At 40.1% G+C, this 16,653-nt stretch overlaps 1 protein-coding gene across 10 annotated transcripts in view; it reads left to right on the top strand.

Annotated features, from left to right (window-relative positions):
• The first annotated feature begins 2,981 nt into the window (after positions 1 to 2,981).
• ELAPOR2 (endosome-lysosome associated apoptosis and autophagy regulator family member 2) overlaps positions 2,982 to 16,653 on the top strand; it is a 166,615-nt gene continuing 152,943 nt past the window's right edge. For 7 of the 10 annotated variants that reach the window (XR_011539455.1, XR_011539454.1, XM_070617321.1 and 4 more), the window contains exon 1: positions 2,986 to 3,304. Coding sequence is in view for 6 of the 10 variants with exons in the window: in XM_070617321.1 (XP_070473422.1) it covers positions 3,119 to 3,304 (186 nt within the window). In the remaining 4 variants the exon portion in view is untranslated. Of the gene's footprint in view, positions 3,305 to 3,411; positions 3,522 to 16,653 lie in introns of those variants that run through there. The other 3 variants (XM_070617322.1, XM_070617317.1, XM_070617323.1) reach the window with 3 other exon arrangements.

Here is a 16,653-nt window from a genome sequence, read left to right as displayed (position 1 = left end):
ATTGATTTTTTAAAAATGTGCTACTTGAATTCATTCAGATTTTTTCCCCTAAATTTTGTGTGCTTAGACAATCTTTAAAAAATTGGGGTTATTTATACCATGAGCTGCTTTAATTTAAAAAAGAAAATAAAACAAATCTATGTGTTTAGCATCACTTGGATATAGCTATGGCTTTTGTTGATTATTAAAGTTTGGTTCGATTTTCAGGTACACACTGCACAGAATAAAGTGGAAAACTGATGACCATCTAGTGACTTTAAACTTTATACATCTTCATAGTTCAACCCCTCCCATCAAAAAATCCATCAAGAATTTCCTATTACTTAAAAAAATAAACTTTTAAGAGTAAAGTTATTGATCAGATAATCACAAACTATTTGAATAATATGCTCTTAGATTCTAAAATTACAGGTGAAAAGGAAGTGTAGAGTTTTCCTGGAATTTTCCTTTCTCTATCACTCTGTATGCCAGTTTTAATTATGTAAGGTCTAGATATTTTCTATAGATAAGACACCTATGAGAAAATTATTTACCCACAGTGGCAAATTGTCTCACTTGTGAAAATCTGTAATTTTCATTTAATCTAGGTGCATTGACTAGGATGATCTTTATTTTGACAAAAAAAGAAATTGTTTTCAATCCATTAGCCATGTTGTTAGGTCTTTCTTAGATGACAAAAATATAATTTGACTCAAATTTTGGATGGATTAAAGAATAAAAATATATATAAAGAGAAAATAATAACAAAATAAGAAAAAATTGGGAGTCTGCTCTGATTGCCTAGTGGTTAAAGTTCAGCATGCTCTGCTCTGGTGGCCAGAGTTTGGTTCCTGGGCATGGAACCACCCTACCTGTCTATCAGTAGCCGTGCTGTGGCAGCTGCTCACATGGAAGAACTAGAAGGACTTACAACTAGAATATACAACTATGTATAGGGCTTTGGAGAGGAAAAAAAAAAGAGGAAGATTGGCAACAGATGTTAGCTCAGGGTGAATCTTTCCCAGCAAAAAAAGAAAAAAGAGAGAGAGAAAATTGGCATCTATATGAACTTGCAGAGGTACAGGTACCTCTAAGCATAAAACAAAGTAGAAATCACAAAAGGAAAGATTACTATGTTTGAGCATATAAAAATGGCAATCTACTTCAAGAAAGATCACCAGAAACAAAATTAAAAGGAGGACTACAAATGGAGAAAATTATTTATGACATATATGGTAAACAAAGGTGTAACACACAAAACTTATAAAGATTGCTTACAAATCAATAAAAAAAGATGGAACTGCAATAGAAAAATGGCCAAAGAGTGCCAGTGGAAAATTCACACACAATGACAAGAGAAGGGAATATATAAATAGTAAATAGATATGAAAAATTATTCAACATTACTAATTATAAAAATACATTAAAAATACTAATAAGATAGCACTTTTCTCTTATACCAAAATGGCAAATATCTGAAGTATTATAATCTAGAATGCTGTGAAACAAATACTCAAACTGCTGGTAACAATTGATATAAAACTTTTGGAAGGAATTTGTGCACTATTCATCAAAAACTTTAAAAATATACACACCAGGTGATCCAATGATTTCAGTTCTAGAAAGCCATCAAAGAAAATTAAAAAGAGATGAGTGCACATATTATGTTCTATGTGCATTCATTCTGGAATTATTTATAACATTGAATATTTGAGAAACAATGCCTAATATCCAATAGTAAATTATGTGTAGCCAAACAGTAGAACGTATTTTACAGTTATTAAAGTTGTGTTGTCAGACACGTTAATAACTAGAGAAAATATTCATGTTGTTAAGGAAAATAGAAAAGCAGGTTACAAATTATAATTCCAGTTTTGCAGTACACACAATTAAAACACCAGGAAGAAAATTCCTCAGGACGCTAATGCAATACCATTAATAGTGTCCTCTCTAGGTGGTGGGATCCCTAGTGATTTTTACAGTCTTCTTGATACTCTTCAATATTTTTCAAAATGTTTATGATAAACATGCATTATTGTTATAATCAGAACACACACACACACGAGAGAGACAGACAGAGAGAGAAAGAGAGAGAGAGAGAGGATAAAACTTCCAGGTTTCATCTGGAAGTGTTTATTAAAAGGACATTAGAGACAGTGCCACAGACAAATTCAAGAAAACTTATATTGAGTCGGCCAGGTAGATTTCTCCAAGTACTCGATATCATAAATTTGGGTGCTCCTTTTGAACAACAGGATAACTCACTCATTCACAGAATCTTAGACATTGTACAGATGAAAATGTTTCCTTCAGAAACAAAAGGGCTTACTCGGCCAAGGTTACACATATTATCCCCATGAAATAACACCAATAGCAGCAATAATTACGGTAACTACTACCAACATATGTTGCACCTACTGCTTGCCAGGCACTCTTCAATTGCTTTATGTGCATCACCTTATTTAATCCTCATAACAACTCTATGGGTTAGGTATTTACATCAAACAGGAGAGAAAACTGAGTCACAAACTGTATCTGTATTTCACTTCCTTTTTCCCCTCGCCCTTTCACGCAAATCCTAATCACCTGAAAACTGGATCTGACGCCAGCTAGCTTGGATCCTTAGGAAGGGATGTTTCTAGGGCGCATCTGTGTGTTTGTGTGTGATGCGGAAGGTAGGGAAATTTTAAAGACCCGCTGCCGGAAAACAATGTCCTGATGTCCTATGTTTTACTCTGGCTTCATCCCTGGAGCGCCCCTCCTGGTGGGCCAAGGGGCTGGGGATAGGAGACACTCCGAGGGGACGCCGGCTTCTCTCGCCTCTACAGTGGAACGAGGCTGAAGCCCCGGCGGCAGCGCAGACGCTCAGGGCCCGCTCGGCTGGGCCGCAGCCCCCGCCCGCGCCACCTGCTCCCGGGCTCCCGCGTCCCCGCCTCGCGTCCCGCCCCCGCGCCGCGCCCGCGCCCCGCGGTCCCTCCCTCCGGCGTGACGGGAGCACTGGCGCCGGCTGCCCGGGCCCCGAGCGCGGCCGAGCTGTCAGCGGCGGACGGCAGTCGGCGAGCGGCGAGCGGCGGGGGAGCCGGAGCGCGGCCCCCGGGAGGCTGCCTTCGCGCCGGCGGCCGAGCGCAGCGGGACGGAGATGCTGCTCCTCCGGCCGGGGCCGGCGCGGGGGAGGGGCCGCGGGCCGGCGGGGGCTCCCCGCGGCGGGCTCTCGCTGTCCTGGAGCCCCGCCTGGATTTGCTGCTGGGCGCTCGCCGGCTGCCAGGCGGCCTGGGCTGGGGACCTGTCCTCCTCCTCCGGCCGCCCGCTTCCTCCTTGCCAGGAGGTGAGCCGCGCCTGGTCCTTTACCTGGAGTTTGCGGGGGAGGAGGAAGGGAGAGGGGGAGCGGAGGGTGCGCCGGTGAGGGTGGTGGCTGTTTATTGCTCTCAGCCGTCGCCTCGTTCCTTCCTTGGAGGACAGGGGTTTTCGGTTGTTTCAAGAGATGAAGTTGCCCGCCCCGGGAAGCTGGCCGGGAGAGGCTCTGTGGCTTTGCTGTCTTTTGGGTGAGGCTTTTCTGTTCGGGCTCCTGTGTTTTAGGGGCTCTGAAGGACTTTGCGGCGCCCTCTTTGGAGTGCCAGGCTTGAGGACCTGGGGCCGCGGAAGAGATTTCAGCAAGGGGAGGAGACTGGGGAAACCCTGCTAGTGGGATCTGGGGACCCATCTCTTTACAGCTGTTGCAGATAGCCAGATGCTGTCACAGAAGGGCTTCCCGCCTCCTCTCCTGCCCCTTCGCCACTACCCTGTCTCTACAAACCCCTTCTTCCCGCTCCCCTGCACTCAGCTTCCCGAGGAGGTCCTGGGGATTTGCTAAGCCCACTGTGTGGTGTCACTTGGCATCCTGCTGGCAAAATATAGATATGAATTAGGAAGAAAAAAAGTGTGTCCTTAGGGAAGAGGCAGGTTGGTGATCTAGAAAATTAGAAAAGACGGAGTGAGTATGCTCCTTTTGGGAGGTGTTCCTCACCTGGCTGAAGCATTGCTGCCACTGTGTATGTTATAGTTTGAGATTATTGTTGATGTACAGCCAAGAAGGATAAATTATGGGTGATGAGATTTTTTCCCTTTACTTTTAGGGGAACTGGACTTCGTGTGCCAAAAATTTACAGTGGATATCATTGGTACTTGTTTTGGATGTTTATCTTTCCCTTTAGTGTTCCAGAAGTTCATCCTCTTAATGGAAATCAATGAGGGGAAGGAAGCAACATTTCTGACCTACTTTGAGTGATGATGTTTGGGAGGATATGAGGAGTGGATACTGTTTTTAGGAAGATTGCTAGGAATCAGGGTGATGGGTCATTTTAATTTATGTAGTAAAAATAGCTTAGCTAATATGCCTCTCTGGGAAGAAAGGCCAGAGCTGGTTCCTTTGTGTATGATGCTGTCACTTTTGAATTTTCCCTGGGCTTGAATTATAGAATATCTGTGTTCTAGGCCTTCATCCATCATGTATGGATTTCGTCCTCCTCTCCCACAGTACAAGTCCCAGGACAGACTGAAATAAGAGAGCATCAGATCAAAGGCATGTGTGCGAGCACACAGTAATGTTATCATTGGGGAAATCAGGGCAAGACCTCAATAAACAGCTGTGTTTAATTTCAGTCTACTGGTATAAAATTAGTTGTTTAATCTGTATTCTCTAACTTTACCTGTCACCTAGGAATTACATTCTTCCAGGTTTGCACAGAAAAGCTGCTTCTTGGACATCCTCAAATTGAACAGTAGTAACAGGACAAACTTTAAACACTGCCTTTAACGCTCAGCCCCAATACGCAGAACATATTTCTTTTCTGAAGTGAAAAGTTTTAAGCTCTTGTGACATTAATTCTTAGTAATGAAGAATGTACTTGAGACAGGTGAAAGTCAGGGCCAGTGGGGGTGATGCTTTTGGTTACCACAACTAGATTGATCCTTTAGAGGAGCACATGGTCTACACATGTATACGTAGAAAGAGTGGAGTAAGAGTCTTCAACCCAAGACAGGAATATTGCAAGTGAGAAGCAAGAAGATGACAAAAGGTTCAGGAAGGCTGCGTTCCATCAATCCCAGCTCCTTGTTGCACTGTCTTTAGAAATTGCATGGGACTCATCCTTTGAGGTGTCAAGTTTGAATTTTCCCTTTGAAAATGGGAATAAATAAAATATATACGAGGATGCAACTGAGCCTGCTTGTGGCTAGTTGTGTTTTTAGAAGTGGTGGTGCACAGATCCATTTATATTCTTCCTGATGACTGACAAAGAGTTGTGAGATGAGTGACTGGGAATTAGAGGTTTCTTTGGTAATAAGAGAGGCCAAGTGGCCTCTCAGGGGCTGAATTTTCTCCTTGGCATCTGACCTAGTCAGCTGAACTAATTTATAGAATTGATCATTGTTTCTCTCTGACATTGTTTTTCAGAGAAAAGTGAGAAGGGCAGGTGTTTTTCAGGCCTTGAGGGTAAGGGTCTGCTTGTGCTTATGAGTAGGGAGGGAGCTTCCTCTGAGGTATAGCTATGGAAATGTGAGCCAAACTCCTGTGACCCAAGACACAGTTAAATTAACTATTTTCTGTCCACTCCTGCCCATTTATCCCTTTCCACTCTTTATTAACAGAAAAGGAAGGAATGCCTCATGGTAAGGGACAGCATCATGTGGTGGGGAGGAGAGTGAGAGCAGTTAAAATGAGGAGGTCTGAGCCTGGAAACAAAGCCAACTCTTAATATTATGAGAGAATGCTGAAGCAGAGTGTGGAAAATTCTGCAGGTAACTCTAAGCCTCATTTTCCCCAGTAGTTTGATTCTCAGCCTCATGTATCAGTATTTTTATAAAAGTAGTCACGTTTAACTAAGTTACACAGACTCATTTTCCTTGCCTGATTTTAGAGGAAAGTAACGAAAGGAAAAGGACAAGAAGCACAGAAAATTGGCCTGGGAGTAATCTAGTTATGATTGCCTGAGTTCAGAGAAAAGGCCCTTCTAAAAGACAACTGGGTTATGGGCAGAGTTTCACTTAGATTTTTGCAGAGGATTGGACTCTGGGGTGAAACTCATAAAATACAGCTTCCTTTGTCAAAGTCATTGGATTACGGAGTTGAAAAGGGGAGAAAAATGGTTGCTTTAGAATGCTCAGCTGGTGATCAGATCAGCAGGGTGGAAGCATAGGCACAAACAGGAAGGCTGTAGTTTGGGAGACAGAAATAAAAGTAAAGTCAATCTGTCAGCAGCTAAAGGACAACAGTAGGATGCGACTTTGGTAAATGGTGTCTAAGGAAAAAAAACCACGAGGACTGGACATCAGAAAGTACAGAATTAATATTTTTCATTCTTTTTATGGGGGAACTTATAAAGGATAACTATCCTCTGGGTTTCTTGGCATCTGTTTTTCACTTGTAAAATGATAGTGATAAAAACTGACCTGCCTGTCTTTATAGTGAAGATGAGATGAGACTAATATAAGTTAAAGGAAAAAAAAAAATCTCTGTAAAGGTGAGAGTTGATTATTGCTAGATTAGTAGATCTAGATCCTAATATTTCAGGAAGGGTCTACAGTGAGACCTCACAGGTTCAGAGGATAGGCTTATCCAAAAATTGGGTGGAATGGAAGTTTTTACTCACTGAATGATGGGACTTAAAGGGGCTGCCAGAGGAAAAAGAGATACGGCCAACAGATGGTTCAGAGTTGGGGTAAGGTATTAGAAGAGGGAATTCATGAAGACAAAGAACAGAACTAAGTGGATTTTTGTGTGCATTGTTTAAATTTAGAAAATTAAATCACAAAATAGTTTGTTTTCTAGTTCACGGCTCTAAAATCCTACATACACGATTCTACTGGGCTCTCTAAATCTTTATTGAATGACTTTTTGCCAGCAGTTTTTATTCCACAAACATTTATTGAGCTTATACTGTGTGCCAGGTGAAATGTCAGATGATATGAAATTACAAATTAAAAAACATAATGTAATTCGGTAAGGATGAGACAGCTATTTAAACAGACAATTGCAATGAAGTGATTTGGTGCCATTAGAAAAGAAAGAGCAGTCAGATCTAATGGGGAGGATCAGAAAAGGTCCTATAGAGAAGTGAGTGAGACTTGAAAGATGAGCAGGAATTTGCCAAGCAGACAAGGGTCAGATGTGAGTGTGGACTAGTTTGGGGGAAAGATATTTCTGGTGTAGAGCACAGATTCAAAAATGGCAGAAACACGAAACAGCATTATGTTATAATTGGTTATAACTGGAGTGCAGCGTGCTATGAGGAGCTTAAGGAGAGATGAGTCTGAGAGGCAGGCAGAAGCCTGATCATGGGGAACCTTATCTCCTGCAGAGAAGCTGAGCTTTATTGGGTAGGTGATGGGGAGCAATAGAAGGACTTAAAAATCAGGATTAATAAAATATGCTTTAGTTTGGAACAGTATGGAGGCCACTTTAGAGGGGTGGGAAATAGATAGAGGTGAGACCTGCTAGGAACAATTTCAATAGTCCAGGTAAAGGATGATAGAGTTAAATTAAAGAGAGCAGTCAAGATGGAAAAGAGGGCATGATATTAGAAGATAGAACTGAGAGTAAGTGAGTGTGGAGGGCAAGGGAATGAAAGGTTCTGGTTTGCTTTGAGGAGAGTGCCTCTAACCTCCGTGAAGAGGCATGTGAGGAAGATGAGATAAGGAGCTTGGTTCTGGAGAGGTTGTTCAGTAGGTAGTTGGGTATCAAGTCCTGTTGCTCAGAGGCGTGGTCTGGGCTGATGTGGAGATGAGGGAATCACTTGAATGAAAGGCATGGTTGAAACCACTGGATTGGATGAGATCATCCAGGGAGTGAGAACAAAAGACAAAAGATAGGGCTTGGGTTTTACCAACATTAAAAGGGGCAGACATGCCACAACTAGAAGGACCCACAACTGAAATATACAACTATGTACTGGGGAGATTTGGGGAGGAAAAAAAGCAGGAAAAAAAAGGGGCAGAAATCAAGCGGTACACAAAGGAGATAAGTAAATAATGGGTGGTATCAGGGAAATGTGACAATATGGAGTTAGGAGGAAAGGGAGAAAAGCCTTTGAAGAAGAAATGAATGGTTGTGGTGTCAGTGCCCAAAGAAATTCAAATAAGATGAGGACGGAAAAGAGAGGATTGAATTTGACAATTAGGGCACTGGTGCTCAATGCCAGAGTAGTTCTTGTGGAGTGGTGGGGAGAGGTTGAGGTGAGTGGAGGTGAGGCAGTGGTGATAGAGTTAAGTTTTATTATACAGTCCTCCTAGATTTGGTAACAAATTGGATCTCCCAAGTCCACATAAATCGTAAGACTTGTATATGGCCATATCTTCTGTTTCAGACTTTGATGGGAATAGTTGAGAAATATCTTTTCTGCCAAGAAGTCTCTGAAGGTCATGGGCTTGGCTAAGGGTGTCAGAGATTCTAAAGCCACAGTGTTGCTGAAGGAGTTAGCACTCAACCTCTGTTTTCAAGCAGTTAACATAATTAATCTTGCTTGTTATGCTTGTGGAGGTGAATTTTCCATTTCAAGTTCTTATGCTCAGAACCATTTCTCATGTTTTAGGCAAATGTGAGCAAGTATTCACACCATCAATATTTACAATGTAAAACTAAGAGCTGACAGATCTGTGAAGTGTCATATTTTAGCACAAGGGATGGAAATAGCAGAGCATAGTGTAGAGTGTCATGTTTTCCTGCCATAGTGTATTCTTCAGCAATGTCTTGGATGTTAAAATAATTCTTTATTATCGGAAAACACCAGTCAAATTTTGGTTGCCTTTTCCTTCCCTCTGAAGAAACCATGGATAATTCTTGTCCCTTTTTGCCTTTCTTAATCTAAATTATATGTAATATGTCAATGTTAAACACATATTTGTTGTGTGCTTATGTACCAGGTACTAGCAGTAAAATGTTGAACAAAACATGGCGCCTGCCCACTTAGAGCTTTATAATCTTGTGGGGGCAGCATCAAAACACCACTACATATTGTGTCATTACATTTGCCATAAGTGCTATGATGGAAAATGACTGTGTGCAGTGGGAGTGTATAGACTTTCTGTTCATTTCACCATTTCACTGAAACTATTTTTTCTAGTCCAGCAATGGCCTCCCCTTCACTAAATCCTGCTGGCATTCCTCATCTATAGCTGCCTTTTAGAAACACTGGACCCAATGGATTGCTCCATCACCACTGAAACCTTCACTTGGCTTCAAGCACACCACACTCTTGTTTTTCTTTACCCTAACTGTAATCCTTCTCCATCTCTGCCGGTTCCTCCTCATCTTCGTGACTTCTTTACACTGAAGCACTCTAGGCCTTCCACCTTAAGCCCCCTGTCTTTTCTGTCGTCCTCAGATTCTTGGTGATGTCATCCAGTCTCTTAGCTTTAAATACCATCTACATATGGGCAGCTCTCAAATTTACGTCTCCTGTGTGGACCATCCCCTGGATTCCTGAAAAGCACAACCTTGATGTCTCCACTTGGATAGAAACCTTAAACCTGACGTTGCCCCAAACCTAATCCTGTGGAGTCTTCCCATTTCCTTTAATGGCAGCTCTTCCCTTCCAGTTGCTGAGGCCTAAAGCTCTGGAGTCTCCGCTGACTTCTTTTTCTCCCACATCCTACATCCAATCTATCAGCAAACTCTCTTGTCTTTGCTTCAAAATAGCTGGAGTCAGAACTTCTCATCACTTTGCCTGTACCCTCTGGGCCACACCACCATCATATCTTGCTTGGATTATTGCTGTAACTTCCCATCTTGATCTCCTTTACTTCGTTCTCAGCAGCCAAGAGATCACATTAAAACATAAGTCAAAAACTGTTATTCCTCTGCTCAAAACTCTTCTAAGGCTTCATTCAGAAGCAGAGTTCTGATGGTGGCTTACAAGGCCCATTGTGATCTGGCCTCCATTAAGCCTCTAATGCTATCACTTATGACTCTCCCCATTTTTCATTCTGCTCCAGCCTCCCCGGTCTCCTTGCTCTTTCTAGAATGTGTTATGTGAGCTCCTTTCCCAGGGCTTCTGCACTAGCTGTTTCCTCTGCCTGGAACTCTCTTCCCTCCGATATTTCCTTGGCTGTCTTCCTCATGTCCTTCAGGTTTCTACTCAATTGTCATCTTACAAAGTCCTTCTCTGGCCACTTATTTAAAATTGCAATTTCCTCTTCTCTATCCCCATTTCATGCATTTATGTGTTTCCATAGCACTTTTCAGCATTCATCATAATATATATTTTAATTCTTTATTTTGTTTTTATGACCTCCCCTAATAAATTGTGAGCTCCATAAAGATAAGGCAGTATTTTTCCTTTTCTTTTTTTAATAAACTACTGTATCCCTGGTAACTCAAACAGTGCCTTACACGTAGTAAGTGCTTAATAGATAAAAAAACAAAAAACAAAACTTGGGGAATGAATGAATAAATTTAATTTGGGGCACTTAGGTTGTTTTTATTATTTGTCGTATAAATATGTTATAATAACAACACAAAACATCGTCTGAATTTCTGATTATTGAAGATAGATTACTTGCGGCAGAAATCTTAGGTAGGTGGATATGAACTATACCCTGGCCAATACTGAAAATTATTTATTAATTGTTACTAATTTGATGGTGGAAAATGGTATCTCACTAGTGTAATTTACATTTCTTTAATCACTGCTGAATGTCAATATTTTTCATGTCACTTTTTGTATTTCACTTTTTGTGGAGTTTTCTGTTTAGGTATTTTTGCTTATTTTTCTTGTGTCTTTGAGCTCTTAATATAGTACAGATAACATATATACACTGAAAATATATTCCCTAGACTTTTTTCCTATTGTATGTTTTGAGATAATATAATACCCAGAGAAAGCAATTAATTATTTAGACCATAAAATGTATATGGAATTACTTCTCTTAACATATCAAATAGGAATAAGTTTTATTTTAAAAACTGATGTTTGGTACATAGAACCTTACTAAATTCCCATAATATTTGAAATCTTCCATGTGTTTGGCTGAGAAAAATACTGAAGCAACTGCAAACTTTTGGGCTTGGATTGACAGTTTTGTTCGAAGAGCATGCTTTTGAACTCCAAGATAGCCCTGCTTCATTGTCTCTTACTTCTTTTTTAGTTGTCATTCGTATTTATTTGTTCATAGCATTTAATGAGTTCATATCATGTGTTTCTCTCATAGGGAAACTAACAATATGGGAGTTTATTATTATAGCACAGATGGGTTAAGTGGAGTGATGCACAGGGTTGTATGGAAGCACAGAGAATGCCAACTAAGGAGCCCTGGTCTTGAGAAAGTGCTGTTTGAGCTGAGTTTTCAAAGATTTCTAGAAGTGTTTGACAGGATGCACTGAGGCCAGTATATCTCAATCAAAGAAAATAGGCTTATAACAGGAATTAAATCATATGATCAGTTCAAGGGCTAGAGTGAAGGCACATGGGTGGGAGCAGTAAGAGATGACTGGATTATGAAAAAGGCGGAGACTGAGGGTCTGGTGAGGAAATCTGTGGGGAGCCATTGACATCAGATTAGAAAGATTATTCTGTTTGTGAGTGGAGGAAGACAACGCGGGGATCATATCGGAGGCAGGAAGATCGCTTAGGAAACTATTGCCTCTCCCAAGGGGAGGGGAAAAAAAAAGTCAGAGCTAAGCAACTGACAGTGAGAATGGAGGAGGAAGGAGGAGATGGATTTGACATCTGAGTGATAAATTTCAGTCTACCATGACTTCTAGTTTTTTTGCCTTGAGCTACCGAGTAGATGTCCCTTTCATTCAGATTAAAAATTTAGGAGGAGGAGGTGGCTGGAAGAAAGAGAATGAGTTCATTTCTGGTATCCTGAGTTTAAAGTGCCCACGGGACATCCACACAGTGCTCTCCCGGAGATAGTTGGATGTTCAGGAGTGCAACCAAGAGGCACCTTGGGAGCCATGAGCACATAAGAGGTAATTGAAGCCATTGGTGTTGATGAGGTCACCCATGCTCAGAGCGCAGAGCAAGAGCAATGTGTTGAGGAGAGGGCTCAGGGAAATGCTAGCATTTAAGAAGCAAGCAGAGCAAGAACTAATTGAGAATGCAACTGAGAAGCCACAGCCAGTAAAGAGTGATAGCACAGAGCTGGCTGAGGATTGAGGGGGTGGATGACCAATAAATCTGGAGTATGATACAGACATGGTGGTTCTTGATGTGAAGTAAGGCATTCAAAATGTCATGTACTTGACAAGATGCAAAAATATATGCCTAATGATGGTATAACTAGGTGGATTCTTGGCTGTTTGAAGAAATGTATCCTGAAGTTATCAATTTAAGGAACTGATGCTTAGCTAGAGGAAGGTCTTCAATGTAGTATCTTTGGTTTTAGTATTTAATCTCTGCCCTGTTACTGATTTAATCAATGCTTTGGTTTTGAGAAGACTTAACCAAATTTTGTAAAGTCAGAAAGCTGGGAGAGATACCTAATGAGCTGGACAGCAGAGTTGGGATTCAAAATGATTTTGAAAGGCTAGAATAATGGGCAAACATAATTGTTTTAAATGTAGACTGTCCTTTTTGGTTCTGAAATTTAGATGTTCAAGCATAGGATGAGGAAATCTTGCTTAAAATTACTTTTGAAGCCACGGATGTCATGTGGCTGCTAAAAGTGATGATAGAGTGGGGGTGGTATCTTAGGCTCTATTAATATGAGCAGACTGCTTGACTCATAGAAGGTAGACATTTTAGCTTAGGTTGGTAGTTCAACTTAGGTGCAGTTTTGGAAGAGGGACATTGAGATAGGGACATGTTGGCTTGAGGTGCCACTTAGGAAGATGAACTATTTGGAAAGTAGGTCCAAATTCTTCAGGACTGATCAAAGGAATTGAGGTTGTTTAGCTTGGGGAACACCTAAGGGGGTCACCATAGTGAGCTTCATATGCATTAAGTGCAGTCATGTGTAAGAGACATTCGTATAATCTTCGTTTAGAGGACACGATTAGAACTGGTGGGTAGTAGACAGAAGAATGCAGAATTTAGTTCATCCAAGAAGGTGCTTTATGTCTGTAGAGCCATGAGCTGCTTCTTTGTACTCTGAAAGTTGCAGGGTTCCTGTTTTGGACAGACTGCTGGTCTCTGTCACTGCTCAAGGTTATATACGCTGCTACTGTAACAGGTGAGAAGATAAATCTTTATCCTGGGTGCTTTAGTTCTAGGACACATTCTTTCTTAGTCTACCATCCTTACCACTTTATTCTCAGATTGCTACAGTGTAAACATAAAACAATGCCCTTTGGTGTTTAATATCCTAAGATTGAGAGTGGAAAGAATTGGCCATTTGAAATGTAAGTTTAATGCTGACTTCTATTTGATAATTCTTGGGCATATCAATAATGCATACTAGGAAATAACTTGAAATGCATACTAGGAAATAACTTGAAATAACGGTGGATACTTAAACATATTTGAGCTTGGTACGCTAGAGAAGTGCTTCTCTATCTAAAGAGCAGATAAATATTAAGAGCATTTGCTGTAATTTTTTGTGGCTTCATTTTTCGCATTTGACCTTTTCAAAATTAAAAGCAATTTGTATGTGTTCTAGAAAAATAAAGCAATAAAAACACCAATAATTCCATCAAATATGCACACCACTCTTAAATTCTTAGCATTTGTAATAGGAATATTAAGTAAAAAGAACAATAGCCAGGTACAATTTTAAGGCATTTCATTTATTAACTCACTTATTCGTCCTCCAAACTCTGGTGAGGTTGGTCTTCATGCTTCCAGCATAGTTAAATTACTGTGAGCCCAGGCTGCTGGCCCAATGGCCACACTCTTAACCATCAGGACATACTGCTTCTATCACATGTATCAAATGTCTTTGCATATATTTCATTGTGAATATACATGTATGTTTACAAAAATGGGAATATTCTGCACATATGGTTTGGTAATCTTTTTTTTTCTCATTTAACAATATGCTGTGAACTTATTTCCACATTTTTGACTCATTTAGAATTTTATTCAGTGCTTGATCTAGGGTAAGCCTTTCACTTTGTTTTCTGAATAGCCAGTTTTCACAAATTGTATTTTGAACAGTTCATAATTCTTCCTTTCTCCATTGATTTGTTTTCTATACCATCTATTGTGTGGAGATATATATATATTTTTCTTTATAATCTTTTGTTTTATATATAATATATGGTACATTATATTATACATATGCACACAAACATTTATTTGATTTCTTTTGGGCTACTTTCTGTACTATTGATTTTTTACCAAGCTTGCTTGGAGTTTTAAGATATGATTTTGTATGACACTTTATGCTTTTCTTTCATTCAAAGATTTCTCAGCTATTCTCACTCCATTTAGTCTTCCAGTTTAACTTCAGAATAATTTTGAAAAGTTAAAAAAAAAAGTCTCACTGGAATTTTCTCTTGCATTATGTTAAATCTCTTCATTTATTTGCAAAAAATCATCATCTTTACAGTATTATTGCTGCATCTGAAGACATAGTCTGCTTCAGCATTTGAGGCATTCTGTATTTCTCACTGGCACAGTCTTTCTATTTCAAGTATTTTTTGTTACATTTTCTATGGCAGATTTCCCCTACCATTTTACCTTTTAATTGATTTTTCCCTGATATATTGAAAAGCCATTGGTTTTTGAAAATTAATTGTATATCTAGTCTCTTACAGAGTGATCTTGTTAATTCTAATATTTCATCTAATTGTCTTCAATTTTTTTGATAAGTACCATTTATTGAGTAGTTAAATGTGTGAAACATTTTACTTATATTAACAGTAATCCTCACAGCAATCCATACCTCTGCTTTTAGAGATGAGGAAACAGAAGTTCAAAGGCAATTAATAACTTGCAAAAGATGACAAAGCTAGTGAGCCGTAAGGAGGGGATATATTTGTCTCCAGAGACTTCACTTTCCACTGAACCCCAGTGCCTCCTACTCTGCCTACAAGGGACTGGTCTAGACTTACCGCTTTCTACAACTGATTCTAGAGGCCGTATACTGAATCTTAAGTGTACCAAGCAGCTATTTATAATTTTTTCCCCTGTAGTCAGTCATTTTTAGATTATTCCTTTTTCTCAACATAGTAATTCATTTCTCACGTGTTTCAGAAGTCAGTCTCCTCCAAGGTAGATGTTGGTGTTCCACCTGTTTTTTTTTTTTTGGAGGAAGATTAGCCCTGAGCTAACTAGTGCCAGTCCTCCTCTTTTTGCTGAGGAAGCCTGGCTCTGAGCTAACATCCGTGCCCATCTTCCCCTAGTTTATGCGTGGGACGCCTACCACAGCATGGCTGCCAAGCAGTGCCAAGTCCGCACCCGGGATCCGAACCAGCGAACCCCGGGCCGCCGAGAAGCGAAACGTGCGAACTTAACCGCTGCGCCACCGGGCCGGCCCTGGTGTTCCACCTGTTTTAACAAGGAGAGCTCTTTGTACTGTTGTGTTTTATCCACACACAGGTGTGTGGGTGACCATTGTTCCTCTTCTCTCAGGGTGAGGTGTCTGTGCAGAGTCCCTAGTCCAATTTCTGTTGTCTGGCAAAATTTTTTCCCATGCTGTGCTGATCAACCAAGGGGATCTCATTCTGTCTCTACTAGATTCTTGATTATGAGAATCTTTTTGGAAGAAGAATCTTTTTTAGAATTTTAAAGAAGCAGAGCTGTCTGTGGTTCTTGGGTAAGCAGCACATGACAGGCACCGGATGTAGGGCATGTGCTGCCTCTGTTTTCACCAGTACAGTTCTGGAAATAAAGAATAGAGACACAGAGGTCAGAGGGAGTGAGGGGTGTTAGTCCAATGACATCTCAAGCTAGAAGCCTGTAAAACTTCAAATATAAAAGGCCAAACTGGTGTTGAAAAAGCAATACATGCCAAAGACAATACAGAATAAAAACTGATGGACTTTAGTTCTATCATTTTATCACAACTATTTTAAGGTTTTGTTCTCTTTATTATCCCTCTTTCTTTAAAGACTTTTATCAGTTATATGGACGAGGTGTTGTTCTGAGTGTTTTAGACATATTGACCCCTTTAAAAACAAAGATTTATTATTAGTCCACTCATTGTTTGTATGTAAATGATATTGCTTTAAAGAGTTATACAGATATTTTATGGGAAGGTTAAACAATTGCTTGAATCTTTTTTTAACTTTATGATGATTAATTGAAGTACACTAAACTACATATATTTGAAGTATACAATTTGGTCAGTTTTGACATTCTATACCGTCACCATAATCAAGACAGCAATTTCCATACCCCTAAAAGATATCTTGCTTCCCCTTTGTAATCCAAGCCTTCCTCCACCATGTCCCCAGGAAGCCATTCATCTGCTTTCTGTCACTACAGATTCACTTGGATTTTCTAGAATTTTATATAAATGGAATCATGTGACGTACACTCTTTTTTTTTGGCCTGGGTTTTTTTCACTTAGCATAGTGATTTTGAGATTGAGTCACATTGTGCTGTATTCAATAGCTCCTTTTTATTGCTGAGTAGCATTCCATTGTATGGCTATACCACATATGCCTATCTATTTTTAACGTAATATAGTTCTAATAATAGTGCTTGATATTTTTAAGCTCCAGTATAATAATTTAATCTATGAATATCAAGAACTCATTAGTGAGTACTCCAAATAGGTTGTTTATAAAGTTCAGCAGCAGCAGCCCAAAATGTA

Source organism: Equus przewalskii, chromosome 4 (assembly GCF_037783145.1).
Source record: "Equus przewalskii isolate Varuska chromosome 4, EquPr2, whole genome shotgun sequence".
Taxonomy (NCBI): domain Eukaryota; kingdom Metazoa; phylum Chordata; class Mammalia; order Perissodactyla; family Equidae; genus Equus; species Equus przewalskii.
Note: the sequence above shows the minus strand (reverse complement) of the source record. Positions and strands in the feature narration are given on the sequence as shown.